Raw genomic sequence first — 13,381 nt, 5'->3', positions numbered from 1 at the left:
AAGTACTATTTGTGGCTCCATTGTCAGTTTTTGTGGCGTGTCGTTTGTAGAAAATGTTGCAAGAACAGTATTTCACGATGAAATCTATTTTTAGCTCATTTAAAGTGTAATGTGAAAGCTGGAGCTTTGTAGAAGACGAGGCACTATTCAATGCAAAACATGTAATTTTAATTGGGTCCACTGCAGGAACCGACAACTTAAAGTACATTTCTACAATATGCCTTCAATGTAGCAAAATGAAAAGCTAATTGTGGTTTAATATTTGTTGTATGACATCCATTAACGGAATAATATGTTTTGTGTTTTGATTTAAACATCTATCAATTTTACTTCCAGATTAAATTTATATTTTTTTTGCCAGAGATCTCATTGAATTGTAAAATCGCCAATACGGTCTCTGCATCTTGGACAGCTGGGTCGCATCAGTGACATAAACAGCGCCATCTATTTTTACATAAGCCAAAACCGGGGAAGTCCGGTCCATTAGGTAGTGCTTTTAAACAAGTTTTTTATTTTATACTATTTCGTGAGTTCAAATAGAATGGGAACAGTGAAAAAGGACCGATTGCAAACTACTTGAGTGTGAAAATGCGAAAAAAGTAATGACAAATAGGAGCCTCATTTAAAGAATTTCAGAAATGGCGATTAATGTATTTGAAAATGAAAAAGCCGTGTGTAACATCTGTGGGAAAGAAAGCTACGCTGATACACTTCAAAATTTATTTTTTTAATAGTTTCATTTATGCACTGGACAGACAAATATTTTTTTACCGGCGATAACAGGGGATATGCGTATATACCGATATCAATATCAGTATCGTTTTATCACTATTTTTCAAACAAAGGTAACACAAACCTCCCATACAATCCAAACATGAAACTCATATTCAAACAATGTTGCTATTTCACGTTTTTTTGCTAGAGGTCTCATTGAATTGTAAAATACCCAGCGATCTTAAGTCACATTACATTGGTTACTACTTACTACTACGGGAAAAGAAAATTTCGCTACTAATAATGAAAAATTTATTATCACAATTTTATATCTTAATACGCACATGCTCTTCGTTGTTAGAGTCCGTCGCTAAAAGCTGCACGGTAGACACGGCCCTGCCCAACTTCGTCTCTCTGTAAATTCTGTACTGAAGGTAGAACAACCCCGCCACAGCAACGATGAGAAAAGAAAGGATAATAAATATCGCTATTTGACTATTTGTAACCGAGGCGGGAGCTTGAACGGATTCCAAAGCCGTATGGGAGTGCTTCGTCGTCGGTTTGTCGACGCACTTGGGCTCACCCGGTATGTTGGAATAGAGGACAAACTTGAAATTGTCTTCTAGAAAGTACCGCTCCATTTCCGCCTCCAGGTCGCAGGCGAGCGCGTTATGCTCTAGCTGCAGATAGGAAAGTCTCGGTAATCGAGATATTAGGGCGGTGTAATCCAAATCTGAGATTCGATTAAACGAGAGGTCCAAAGCGTGCAGGCTGTGCAACAGAAACACCCCACTGATTACCACGTCGGTTATGGCGTTGTGGGAGCAATTTAAAACTCTAAGCTGAGGCAGTCCTGTGAACGATCCGGTTTTTATTTCGCACAGCTCGTTGTAAGAAACGTCGATGCTGTGTAAGTTGAAAAGGTTTGTGAAAGACTTCCGTGCGATGGAGGTGATTTTGTTGAAACTCAGATCCAGTTCTTCCAGGGAACGGATTTCCAGGAACGTCGGGGAAAGGAGGACGATGCGGTTGTGGGCTAAATTGAGGCTGCGTAGTTGGGCGTTGGGAGACATGTGCAACAGCGGCGTCGATATGTCGTTTTGGGATAGGTCGATTTCGAGCAAACTCGTCAGGTTGTAAAATTCCTCGCCCCGGATAGTTTTAATGTTGTTGCTGCGCAAGTTTATACTCTCCAAGCTCGTCAAGTTCTCGAACGCATTTCTCAGCTCTGTAATTTTATTATTGCTGAGGTCTAGACGCTCGAGGCTTTTTAATCCGTTAAAGGCCTTCTCGTCCAAAACTTCTATCTGGTTCCAACTGACGTCCAGCGTTTTCAAGTTGACCAATTCCAGGAACCCGTTTTCGGAGAGAATCGTAATGTCGTTGTGGGATAAATTAATCGACGCAATTTTCTTCACCCCGATAAATGTCGCCGGGAACACTGATCTGATTTTGTTCTGTGACAGATCCAGAGTCTCGACGAAGATCAGCCCCATGAACGCTTTTTGCTTCATCGACTCGATCTGACTGTTTCTTAGATCGAGGTGTTTGATTTGGTTGCCGTTCAAGTCGAAGGTGCCCGGTTCGATTGATTTCAGAGTGCAGTTGACGCAGCGTAACGTTTCGTCCAAGTGATCGAATTTGTACAGAGTGTTTTTGAAGAAACTGGGCGTGGCGTTTACACAGGTGGCGGTCAGGGATCCTCGTTCGCCGTAGGTGCACTTCATTAGGTCATAGGAAGTTACGGGCGAGAATTCGGGAATGACCCGATCTATGCTCGCGATGAATATGATTAGCCATGTTGTTCTAAGCTGGAATTAATAAAAAATCATTAGCTTTCAAGTAAACGTAGATTTTATTCCCCCCGTAGTAAATATTTACCTGACAAGTCAAGTAAAAATGAACGTCAAATTATCAAAACCCTTACTTAAACATATCGGGGTGTTTCAAAAGGCATAAGAAAAGAATTTCATATATTCGTAGTTCTCCACTCCCCATTTTCATCATTTTCTTTGGTGTTAATTCTAAAAGTACTTGTACTTTTAGTGGCTTATTTAAAGTAAATAAAACTCAGTGACGTACAGCTCCTTCCTAATACTATTCTATTATGTGGACGCCAACTTACAAATTTTAATTTAGTCAAAGTAAACTTTATCATATAAATGACGTTGTGAAACTCCAATAAAATCAAGTAAAACATATTAACATATATTGTAAAAAAGCTTTTTTTTTAAATATTTCACATCTCGCATCTTGGCACACAAAAGTTGAGGTTGTGCTAAATTAATAGGAATTTTGCAAAAAAAGTATCTCAATCAAGAATTTCATAAAATAGATTGATTGCTGTAGTAAACAATACTTTTGTAAAAAGCTGAAAATATAATTTTCACCCGTTCCTGATTTATCTTTACATTCAGACGATTTAGATTGGAAGAAAAAAAAAACATACAGGGTGTCTAATAAACTCAAGGAAAATCCGACTTATAATGCTTACAGGGTGTCAAATTTCAATTTAGTTTAGGTTATTCATACATAATTTTGATAGTTTTTATAGTTTCTAAAATGGAATAGGAATTAACATTCTCAAAAATGTTGTGTATAAAAAAATTATGAGGAATTTGGGGTAAATTATAATAAAATATGTTGAATCTTAACACACAATGCATGCCCATGATGATTAACTTGCTTTTGGCGAATAGATACATTTTTACTGGCAAGTTTATTATGATTATTTTAGTTTCCTGTAGAAGTTCGTAACATACGTTTTGCCTCAAAAGGGTGCAAATTACTTATTTAAACCGGGTCACGTGGTTTCCTTAATTTGTTACGTCTAATGAACCTCTGTGGTTGAGCAATCCATGAGGCGCGTCCCCCGGGTGGCGGATGGGGGAGCCCAGGCCCTCACGGGCCTGGGTGGCTGGGAATAAGGAGGCATGAGGAGGTAAAAATCCAATAGGGCTGACAAATAACCAGTCGTGGACCAGCTCACCCTGCCCAGCTGTCGTGTCGTGGCTAAGGGCCTGCACAGGGTATAACGGTGCCAACTGGCTTGTAGTCGGTTGATAAACCAGGCGTCGGGGCCGGCTCAACGAGTGGGCACGCGACGCGGGGGGTCTGAGCTTCACCACTTGGACCAAGAGGAGTAAACCTCAATAAAAATCCTAAATCATACGGTGGGGGGTCGGGCCTAGGGGATGCATGGCTGAATAGAAGATCAGTCTCTACCGATCCCAACCCCGAGGCACCGGGCGCACCTCGGGGAAGGAAGCCTTACCTCTGCATGCGGGGCTCTGCAGAGGTGGACCGTTATGTTTCCCTAGCTACTCGTGGGACCTTTATGGAACCAAAAATGAAATGCGAAGAAATGCAGAAGGACGAGGGGCTCCAGCAAGCAGGGGCGTCCTTAGGAAGGCCCCCTCCAAGGGCGATCCGAACCGGATCCCCAGGTCGCCAGCGGGGTGGAGGGCTCGGTACAAACCGGGAACACCACCTCGATGACACACCACCCCAGACATAGGAGTGGGGCGGAAAAAAGGAGGGCGAAGAAGAAGAGACTCGCGGTGACGGTTTCGGAACCGCAGACGGGCTCTCTTCCGGCGCCCAGGAATCCTGCCACGCCGTCAACGGAGGGTTCCATAGGGGGCACACCTGAAACGGCAGGCGGGAAGCGGAAAAGAAAAATGGGAGACACCACCCAGGTTGGGGCACCTGCCGGGGGTCGGCGGCCGACACGCGGCCCGGCGAAAGCTAGGCCCGGGAAAGGCGGGCCGTCCCGGGGGGGCTCTGTGAGGGGGGCTCGGTCCTATGCACAAGCGGTGGCGGGGGGCCTGAACTGGTGGTGGGCCTCAGAGGACAGGAAACTGACCTGTCTTCCGAGGAGCTGCTGCGGTTCATAGGGTCTCTTAACCTCCGCATAAGCATGTATATCATGCAGGGGGGGCAATACACCCCTCCCCGGATACGCTCGGTTAGGCTGTGGAGGAGCCACATCCTGATCGAGATGATGGATGAAGAAACCAGGGAGTGGGTTCGCAGGGAGCTGATTAACGTCAGGCCCTGGGGGCTGTCAAACCTGGTGGAGGTCTATCCGGAAGGATTGAGACTGAGAAGGGCGGCGATATGGTTTCCGGGCCTGGGGGCGGGTGTCTCGAATGAGGCACTAGTCCGCTGCCTGGCAGCTCAGAATGGCCTAGATTGCCGTGCCTGGAGAGTCTGGCAGAGGACGGAGGATGCAAGGGGCACAAGGTTGGTGGTGGGCGTGGACGAGAAATCGGCAAGCGCCATCACGGCTAAGGGCTCACTTCTCTTCTGCCTGGCGACACAGGTAAAAGTGAACCTGGCGGCGCCGAGGCCGCAGGGGGATGAGGTGGCCGCGGGGGGCTCACACGAGGAGGGCTCGACCATGGAGGTTGGCGGGCCTGTCGGAGAGGCGGCGCCCAGGGCTTCTGTGGAGGAGACCTCCGGAGGGCCCTCCGAGGAAGCGAGAACTGACGAGGTATCTCGGATGGAAGTTGACCGGGGAATTCCATCAGGGTCCACCAGTCATGAAGCGGAAGCGGAGGGAGGTGCTACCTCGGGCTCGGATTCGGGCTGAGGCTAGCATCGTGACCCGCAGGTGGTATTCCCGCAATAACATCTTCACGGGGATATTACAGAGTAACTTGCAACACAGCAGGGCTGCAACGGCCCACTTATGCAGGAAAATTTCGGAGGGCGGTACATCTATTGTACTGGTCCAAGAGCCCTGGATTGTAAAATCAAGGGTTAGGGGCTTATCTCTGGGAGGATCGATGCTGCATAGTGTCGACTCCTTAGAGGGCGGTCCCAGGGCCTGTATTTTAACCATGGGGCTGGAGGCCTTTTTCCTAAGGGACAAGGCGTCCAGGGACCTGGTTCCAATTCTGGTCAGATCCCCCACTCGGGACGGCGTGAGGGAGGTAGTGGTCGCCTCTGCGTACTTTCCAGGCGACCGCAGCTGTCCTCCGCAGGAGATCTGTGACTTGGTCTCCTACTGCGAGGAGGCGATTGGCTGTGACAGCAATGCTCACCACGTTTTGTGGGGCAGCGCGGCAACGAATAGAAGGGGGGGAGACCTCGTGGAGTTCATGGCCTCTGCAGGGCTGCAGGTGGCCAACAGAGGGGTAGAACCCTCGTTTTTCACGACGGGTCGGAGCTCGGTCATAGATTTAACACTTTGTACCAGGGCTCTGCTCCCGGAAATAACTGGGTGGTGTGTCTGTGGGAGGACTCTATGTCGGACCATAGACCTTTGGGTTGGAGATGGGTGTTCGGGAACCCGTTAGATTTAGGAACCCCCGGGCAACAAACTGGGAACTCTATAGAGAGGAGCTCGCTTGGCGCTTAGGGGGCTTACCAAGGAAACACCGCACAATGGAGGAGATTGATGAGGCCGCCGACCGAGTCAGCTCCGCTATGATGCGGGCGTTCGATAATAGTTGCCCCGAGACAGAGGAGCATAGGGCGGGAAGGACTCCTTGGTGGAGCTCTTCCCTGGAGCGTCTCAGGAGGAAAGTGCGGAGGCTGTTCAATACAGCGAGGAGCAGCAGCCAAGGTGCGGACTGGGATCTCTATAGGGAGGTCCGCAGACATTACAAAAAAGAACTACGGGCATCACAGAGGAGGGCCTGGAGGGGCTACTGCGACGGAGTAATGAATACCCCGGACGCGGCTAGGCTCCTTAGGGTACTCAGAAGTGACCCTGCGGGAAGACTGGGGGTGGTCCGCAGGACCGGCGGTGGCTACACAGCGGGACCAGCGGACACACTATAACAGTTGCTGAACACGCACTTCCCAGGGTCCGCTGATCCGGACACAGGGGGGTCCTGACCAGCCCGCTGATGGACCTGTTCAGGGCCTCCATTGCGAGGGGGTACGTGCCCGAGCTGTGGAGACACAGCAGGGTAGTGTTCATTCCCAAGGTAGGGAAGAGTGACTACACGGAACCGAAGTCGTACCGGCCTGTTTGCCTCACCAGCTTCATTATGAAGACTCTGGAGAGACTGGTAGACCGGTATCTGAGGGACTGGGTGGAGCTGGAGGCCCCTTTAGAGCCAGCTCAGCATGCGTAACGAAGTGGCGGGTTTGTGGGCTCAGCTCTTCACCATCTGACTTCCAGGTTGGAGGAGGGTATGGGCTCGGGACGGCTGTCGGTGTGCGTGTTCGCTGACATCGAAGGGGCTTTCAATAACACCGCCCTGTACTCGATCTGCAGGGCGGTGGAGAGTACTGGAGTGGGGACGGCCATTGTAAGGTGGATCCGCTCCATGCTAACCGACAGGAGGGTCGAGGCAAGACTGGGTGGGGAGCAGGTCTCCATCGGTTCATCACGGGGTTGTCCACAGGGCGGGGTCTTGTCCCCGTTCCTGTGGTGCCTAGTGGTGAACGAGATATTGCATATTCTGAGGGAAGAACACGGGGTCTATGCTCAGGCATATGCAGACGACCTTGTGATAATGACGCAAGGGACGGACGTGAGGAGGATGCAGGGGCTCCTGACCGGGGCATTGGCAAGATTCTCACAATGGTGCCTGGACAGCAAGTTGGCAAGATGGAGTGCAACTTCAACATTTCGATGGATGGGGTGCCTCTTTCTGCAAGCGGAAGTGTCAAGTACTTGGGCGTATGGTTGGACTCTAAGTTGACCTTCCAGGAACATATAAGATCAAGGACCAGGTCGACCTTTGGAGCTCTGTGGGCGTGCCGGAGAGCGGTAGGGGGCACTTGGGGCCGAAGATCATGCAGTGGATCTACGGTACCATGGTGGTGCCTATGCTCACGCATGGGGCAGTGGCATGGTGGCCGGGGACGAAAAGAGCGGGAGCAAGGCTAGTTCTTGACAGACTGCAGAGATTGGCTTGCCTCTGCATAACGGGCGCCATGAGAACGGCGCCCACGAGGGCCCTGGAGGCTCTGGTGGGGCTGCCCTCTCTGGCGGATCTGGTGCAGATGGAGGTGGCCAGGACAGCTGTGAGGCTGGCAAGCTGCGGGCTCTGGAGGGAGGGAACCTTCAATCGGGGTCCGTACGACATGGGCATGCCGAGTGACGTCATGATCCCCGAGATGACCTTCTTTGATAAATTGACCTTTCTCTTTCCATCAAGGGAAGATTGGAGAGAGGGCAGAGTCGGCTCCTGGGATGGACTTGTCTGGTACACGGACGGGTCCAGAATGGGAGATCTGGCCGGAGCTGGAGCGTACTGCGAGACAACGGGATCAAGCTTGTCGGTCCCTCTGGGTCAGTACTGCACTGTGTTTCAGGCGGAAATTTTCGCTTTATTGATGGCGGCCAGAGAGGTGCTTCGGCTCAACTACGGAAGCAGGAGAGTTTTCTTCTGCTCGGATAGTAGGGCTGCACTCATGGCGCTGAAGTCAGTGCGTACGCGCTCCTTGTTGATAAAGGAGTGCAAAGGGGTACTGAGAAGGGTGGCTGAGGAGAGAAAGGTCACGTTGGTCTGGGTCCCGGGTCTCACCGGTATCCGGGGCAATGAGGCAGCGGACGCCTTAGCCAGGGAGGGCGCCTCGCATAGGCATATAGGGCCAGAGCCCCGCTTGGGGATCGCCCCGTGTGTGAGGCGGGGAGCTCTCCTCGGACCAGGGAGCTGCTTGGACTGACCAGAAGGGAGTGTAGAGCACGAACAGGGGCCTACACAGGACATTGCAGGCTTAAGAGGCATCTTTGCTTGCTAGGCATTTGAGACGACCCGGAGTGTAGGTGGTGCATGGAAGGGGAGGAGACCCCGTATCATCTGCTCACCGAGTGCCCTGCCTTGACATGGGCAAGATTGGGAGTCTTCGGAACGGCCCTGATCGATCCGGACTCAGTGCACGGTATTGGACTAAAGGAGTTGCTGACCTTCTACAGGAGGGGCGGCATTCTGGACGCCTTCTAGAGCGGCCTGGGGGCACAACGGGCCCATCTGGTGGCCTAAGTGCTTGGACGCCCGCGAGGGCGCCCCCCTTTAATACCAATACCAATTACGTCTAATGAAATCATTAAATTGCAATTCATTTATGTTTTTCAGGGGTTTATGTGGATTTATTGAACTGAACTGAATGAAACCCGTTCTTTTAGATATTATTGAAATCCTACTCACAGTCGAATGTTTCATATTTAAATTTATTTTAATAATTTTAATTTAATAACATGGTTATGTACTATATTCCTTAGCTATTTTGGCGTTATAAATTTTATTTTTATTCAAGGAATTATCATCATAATTTTTATTATTAATTTTTTGTCACTCTTTCAATTCAGAGCCTTCAGAGTTGAACATCTAAACTGAAGTCTATTTCAGAGAGGTAGGTAGGAATTCCGAATGACCCACTGAATACCGAATGCTCAAACCTTTCATTGTTTGGTATTGGTTTCATTCATTCTTTTCATTAAGTGCGGGTAGTACCACTATTGGTTATGTCTATTGTTATCCCTTCGCCACAATTGAAAATACTCTAAAAAAAGGAAGTTTTTTTTATTTTAAACAGAATATATTTTTTAAACATTATAAAAAAACAATAATGAAATTAATTAATCAAATAGTAGATTGATACGAATCCTTCCACTTGCGCCCATATAAGTTCAATTTAGTTCACAATAATATTTTTCCGTTAATGCGAATGTCGCCATTTTATTACTAATCTTACAGTTTAACAGCAAATACTGATGCGTAAAACTATATAAATACACCTATAAAAGCGCAACAATAGTATGTTTTAATTATGCTGTTATTAAAAGGTCATTTATTTTCTTTTACTTCGTGATAACGGAATACTTAGGTATACTTCGACCAGAAATATAGTGATTTTTCAATCGACCCCGTGATTAACTTTGACTACTGTTTATTACTCCAAAACCGGAGCCCCTTATAGAATGTAAGTATGTTTTCAATTTTCTTCGCTGAGCAATTCCTGAAACATGTAGATAAAGAAATTACTTCAAGGTAACAATTTATTACGTTCTATTTCATTACATTTCTATATAGTATCATTATTAATATACAAAATATTAAATATAATAATAATAAAGTATCAGTCACTTAAAAAATCGTCACTATCGTTACAACGTCAATGATCAACTCGTCCACTAATTGTTCTCGATAAATATGTATTTTATTCTTTTATTACTCGTTTTTCACGGTTAGACCAGGTTTGTACTGATATTTAAGCTACCTCTTGCCTAATTACATTTATGGTACTGTCACTAAATTTTGGTGCAGTGTTATTTATTCTTATGTGCGCTTTCAACTCAGACCAAATCGTCTCAATCGGGTTAAATATATAATGCTAAGGATTGTGTAGACTTTTTTAAAATGTTTATTTTTGATAATTCCAGAAGTTGTTTTTTCGTGTAGTTCTCTTCAAAATATCAATCACTTTTGTACAGAAATTCTTTAATTTCTTCATTATTTGAAGAAGTATTTGGAATTTTTCTAATTTTGGGCTGATGGTGTTGGTAACAGTTTATTGTCAAACCATTCCGCAAATATTTCCGCAGTTAAGTTTTCTTGGTAATTAAATCTTTGACATTTTTGACATACAAAAATAAGGCATCTTCCATTCAACCATTTTTGGACCCAGCATGAAGAATTTTTATGCGTTTTCCATGTGTGAAGTACACACTTGTTACTGTTATCACACCATCCTTTTTGTACTGTATCGTGAGTGCCGAACCACGTTTCATCTTTATACGCTATTGGTCTATTTTGCTCTCGGAATTCTTTAAGATTCCATTAGCACTTGACATTTATTAATTGTTTGGAACTGAAAATCCATTTTCTTCAAAAAAGTACGCAACTTATGTATGCAGTTCTTCTAGGGATAAAACACTTCTAACACTATTAACTCACTATTAACTTTATAAGCGTCGTAGATTATACGCCTAATTAAATCTGCGTGTTGCTCTTTAAAGCTCGCGAAGTACCAGCATCTTCTCTCACTTTTCTTTTGCAACATTTGCAACAATATTTCTTACGGTTGACTTCGGAGCTTTGGTCATGTCACTTATTTTTATTGCTGCTCCTACTCCCCCTTCTGAATTTCTTATAAAATTGTAAACATTCAAAACAATTTGTTTAGCCTCCAAAGACAAATGGATACGTTTTTTTATTTGCTGGGGTAGTTCGTCTTCTAAATTGTCATTAGGTTCGACTACCGTCTCCACTTTGTCTTCAACTTCTGTATTGTTTTCCATGTCTTCTTCAAGTTTCTACAAATATTCGTTACGGTCCATTTCTTGCAACACCTACCTAATGCAGAATAAGCATGTGTTGGGATGGGTTTTACCACGGTCCTGCGAAGGTCTACTGTAAAATACTTAAAACGTGAAAGCAAAAACTGCACTATATTTTTGGTCGTACTATAACAGGGCAAGTGGTCAGTGAAGAAAGTTTAGCTACGCCCGTGGCCGAAATTGGACGGAACTGGACGGAATTTCCCATTTTATTTCTCTACACTTTTCCGAAATAACGTTTAGCCTTTTTATGTTGTAAAAAATTCGTTTGTAAGTACTGCTCCGGCGTTTCCCCATAAATTATCCTGCCCACCGATACGGTTGTACATATTTATAAACAAAATCTATTTATTCTTTCGAAATGGTATCTCCTTAATGATAAACTGGGGTTCTCCGTGACTGGTACTGCACAACGACGTTATCATGTTTGTTGTCTGTGCCACTACGTCTAAACGGAGATGCACCGCGAAATTTCCAAGTAAACATTTATCTCGCATATCTCAATGGCAGAATGAGGCGCCACTAATAAATTAGTCCATAATAACAATTTTCATACTAATTGATAGTGAGTAATTAATATTCCGACTGGTTTGTTAATGTCGGCAAGATAGATTTTAGTCTTAAGCCGTAGTTGGAAGGCAATTGCAGACCGAACGACACACGATAAAATGTTTTATAAGCACTAAAAAATCAATTATTGTTAAGGATTATCTTGGAAGATAACTACAAGATACTGCTTTCCAAAAAAAAACTTTTGGGATACGATTTTTTAATAGAAAACTCCTGCATTATTTTAGCATTTTTTAACTTATCTATTGTTATAGAATTATTGAATTAAATAGAACATCAACTTTTTTAACCGACCTATGCTAATTTAACGTAACTTTTAATAACCTATCGCAGCTTCTATGATGTGTTTAGTATGTATGGTCTGTTCTATAACAGTTTTCACATACCTGGAATTACGCAAATTCTGCTATTGACAGTAATAAGTTCGAGTGTGTTTAAAAATCAACATATTCCAGTAAATAGGCAACGCCATTAGAATAGTTGTGGAAAATATTTTTACAACTAGGCTAGATAACTTTTACAAGCTAGAGAAAAATGTATTTTTGCCAGATTCAAACTTGCCATTTGCAAAGATTGACTGTTGGAAATTCTTGTATTGACTACTACAATACTATACAAGTTGAATAGGAAAAATTCATAAAAAGATTCCAAAAATGATGAGATTTAGGGATAGAATGTATTTAAGTGTGTTTTGAAAATAGGCGCCGCTTCACATTGTGTCCCCGCTCACAAACAAACCGCTTACCATTCCGATGTAAATCAAACCCTCCACCATATAAAAATTCAAAGAAACAAACACCACACACACAAAACCAAATGATTTTTACACATTTATGTCGTGGTCTCTAGCTCTAAATTATTATTGCCACCGTTAAAAATTTGTACCAATCAATGATTCTTACACGTACCCAGCGATTAGCCATGTTCGAAATATGTCGATGCCACTGTGGTAAACGAATCAATACTAAATAAAAGAAAGAAATGATGTTTTCGTTTAATAATCTTATCTGGTCAAATTAGTGTCGTTCGCTTTTATCTCCATCCTGCTGCTACTGTCCGGCTTGCGAAAACACACATAATTATGTGGCAAGATACGTCGGAAACGAAATTGGGAATATCGGGTCCTAATTAGGTCGAAAACGGTTGATAATAGCTAAGCGCTGGGTTGATGTTAAATTTTCTACTCCTACTGCCGTTATCATCACCGACGAAGTATATTTATTTACGATTGACCCGTATCTGGAAAACGCTCTCGATTTTTTATTTCGAAACGAGAATTCAGAAGTCCGAAACCTTAGAACTAACTGTTAGGTAGAGTTCTCCAAACTATATACCGTTTTTACGACATAATCCGGTATTTAATTTCTGTAATTTATTTTGAAGGTGTAACCTAAGGTCTAAGGCCTACCTCCCTTGAGTTTCTCTTTGTAACCCTCAATAAATAGATTCGCAATTTCACAATGACATTCCAGAACCGTTCTTCGGAATTTCGTGCATACAAATGCTGAAAGCTGACGGATTTTTGTAGAGTTCCGACGGTGAGATTTCTCGATTATTAGTCCATGCAGTGAAAACTCCATTCTTACTTTTAAATGCTACTCCTAAAATACAACAGTCCGCAGGGCACAGTTCTTGTCGGCTAACATCTTAAAGACGGCCCTGGCTTGTAATACAAGAATGGTCCCTTTCGCTTTACAACAGGCGGGTCTTAAACTCATTCCGAAGTCAAAACCATAAAAGGTTGTAAAAACGGTATATATTTTTGAGAACAGTAAACAAATATTTTGAACTGTTTTTAAAATTATATCCGTAAAGCTAAATAGATGCAGGGACAGGGTTATTGTTCCTTTA

The 13,381-nt window shown here is 44.6% G+C and overlaps 1 protein-coding gene across 2 annotated transcripts; it reads right to left on the bottom strand.

Annotated features, from left to right (window-relative positions):
* Positions 1 to 715: 715 nt before the first annotated feature.
* On the bottom strand, positions 716 to 12,507 carry LOC132698848 (insulin-like growth factor-binding protein complex acid labile subunit). Of its 2 annotated transcripts, none has more exons than XM_060665195.1 (2): positions 12,439 to 12,507; positions 716 to 2,525 (listed from the first exon to the last, which is right to left on the bottom strand). In XM_060665195.1, the coding sequence occupies exons 1-2, from the start codon at positions 12,451 to 12,453 to the stop codon at positions 1,041 to 1,043; spliced, it is 1,500 nt and encodes a 499-aa protein (XP_060521178.1). In that variant the 5' UTR covers positions 12,454 to 12,507; the 3' UTR covers positions 716 to 1,040. The 2 variants fall into 2 exon arrangements, with proteins under 2 accessions (XP_060521178.1, XP_060521176.1); XM_060665193.1 differs by lacking the exon at positions 12,439 to 12,507 and adding an exon at positions 12,276 to 12,421.
* Between the last annotated feature and the right edge of the window lie 874 nt (positions 12,508 to 13,381).

The sequence above is a fragment of the Cylas formicarius genome, unplaced genomic scaffold, assembly GCF_029955315.1.
Source record: "Cylas formicarius isolate icCylForm1 unplaced genomic scaffold, icCylForm1.1 PGA_scaffold_2__14_contigs__length_35257938, whole genome shotgun sequence".
Taxonomy (NCBI): Eukaryota; Metazoa; Arthropoda; class Insecta; order Coleoptera; family Brentidae; genus Cylas; species Cylas formicarius.
Note: the sequence above shows the minus strand (reverse complement) of the source record. Positions and strands in the feature narration are given on the sequence as shown.

Bases quoted from the DNA above. Each gene is read 5' to 3' on its own strand.
- LOC132698848 (XM_060665193.1), bottom strand. From the start codon at position 12,305: ATGGTGGAGGGTTTGATTTACATCGGAATG. The intron at 2,526-12,275 runs GTAAGCGGTTTG...TATTAATTCCAG, and splicing joins GTTTGATTTACATCGGAATG to CTTAGAACAACATGGCTAAT.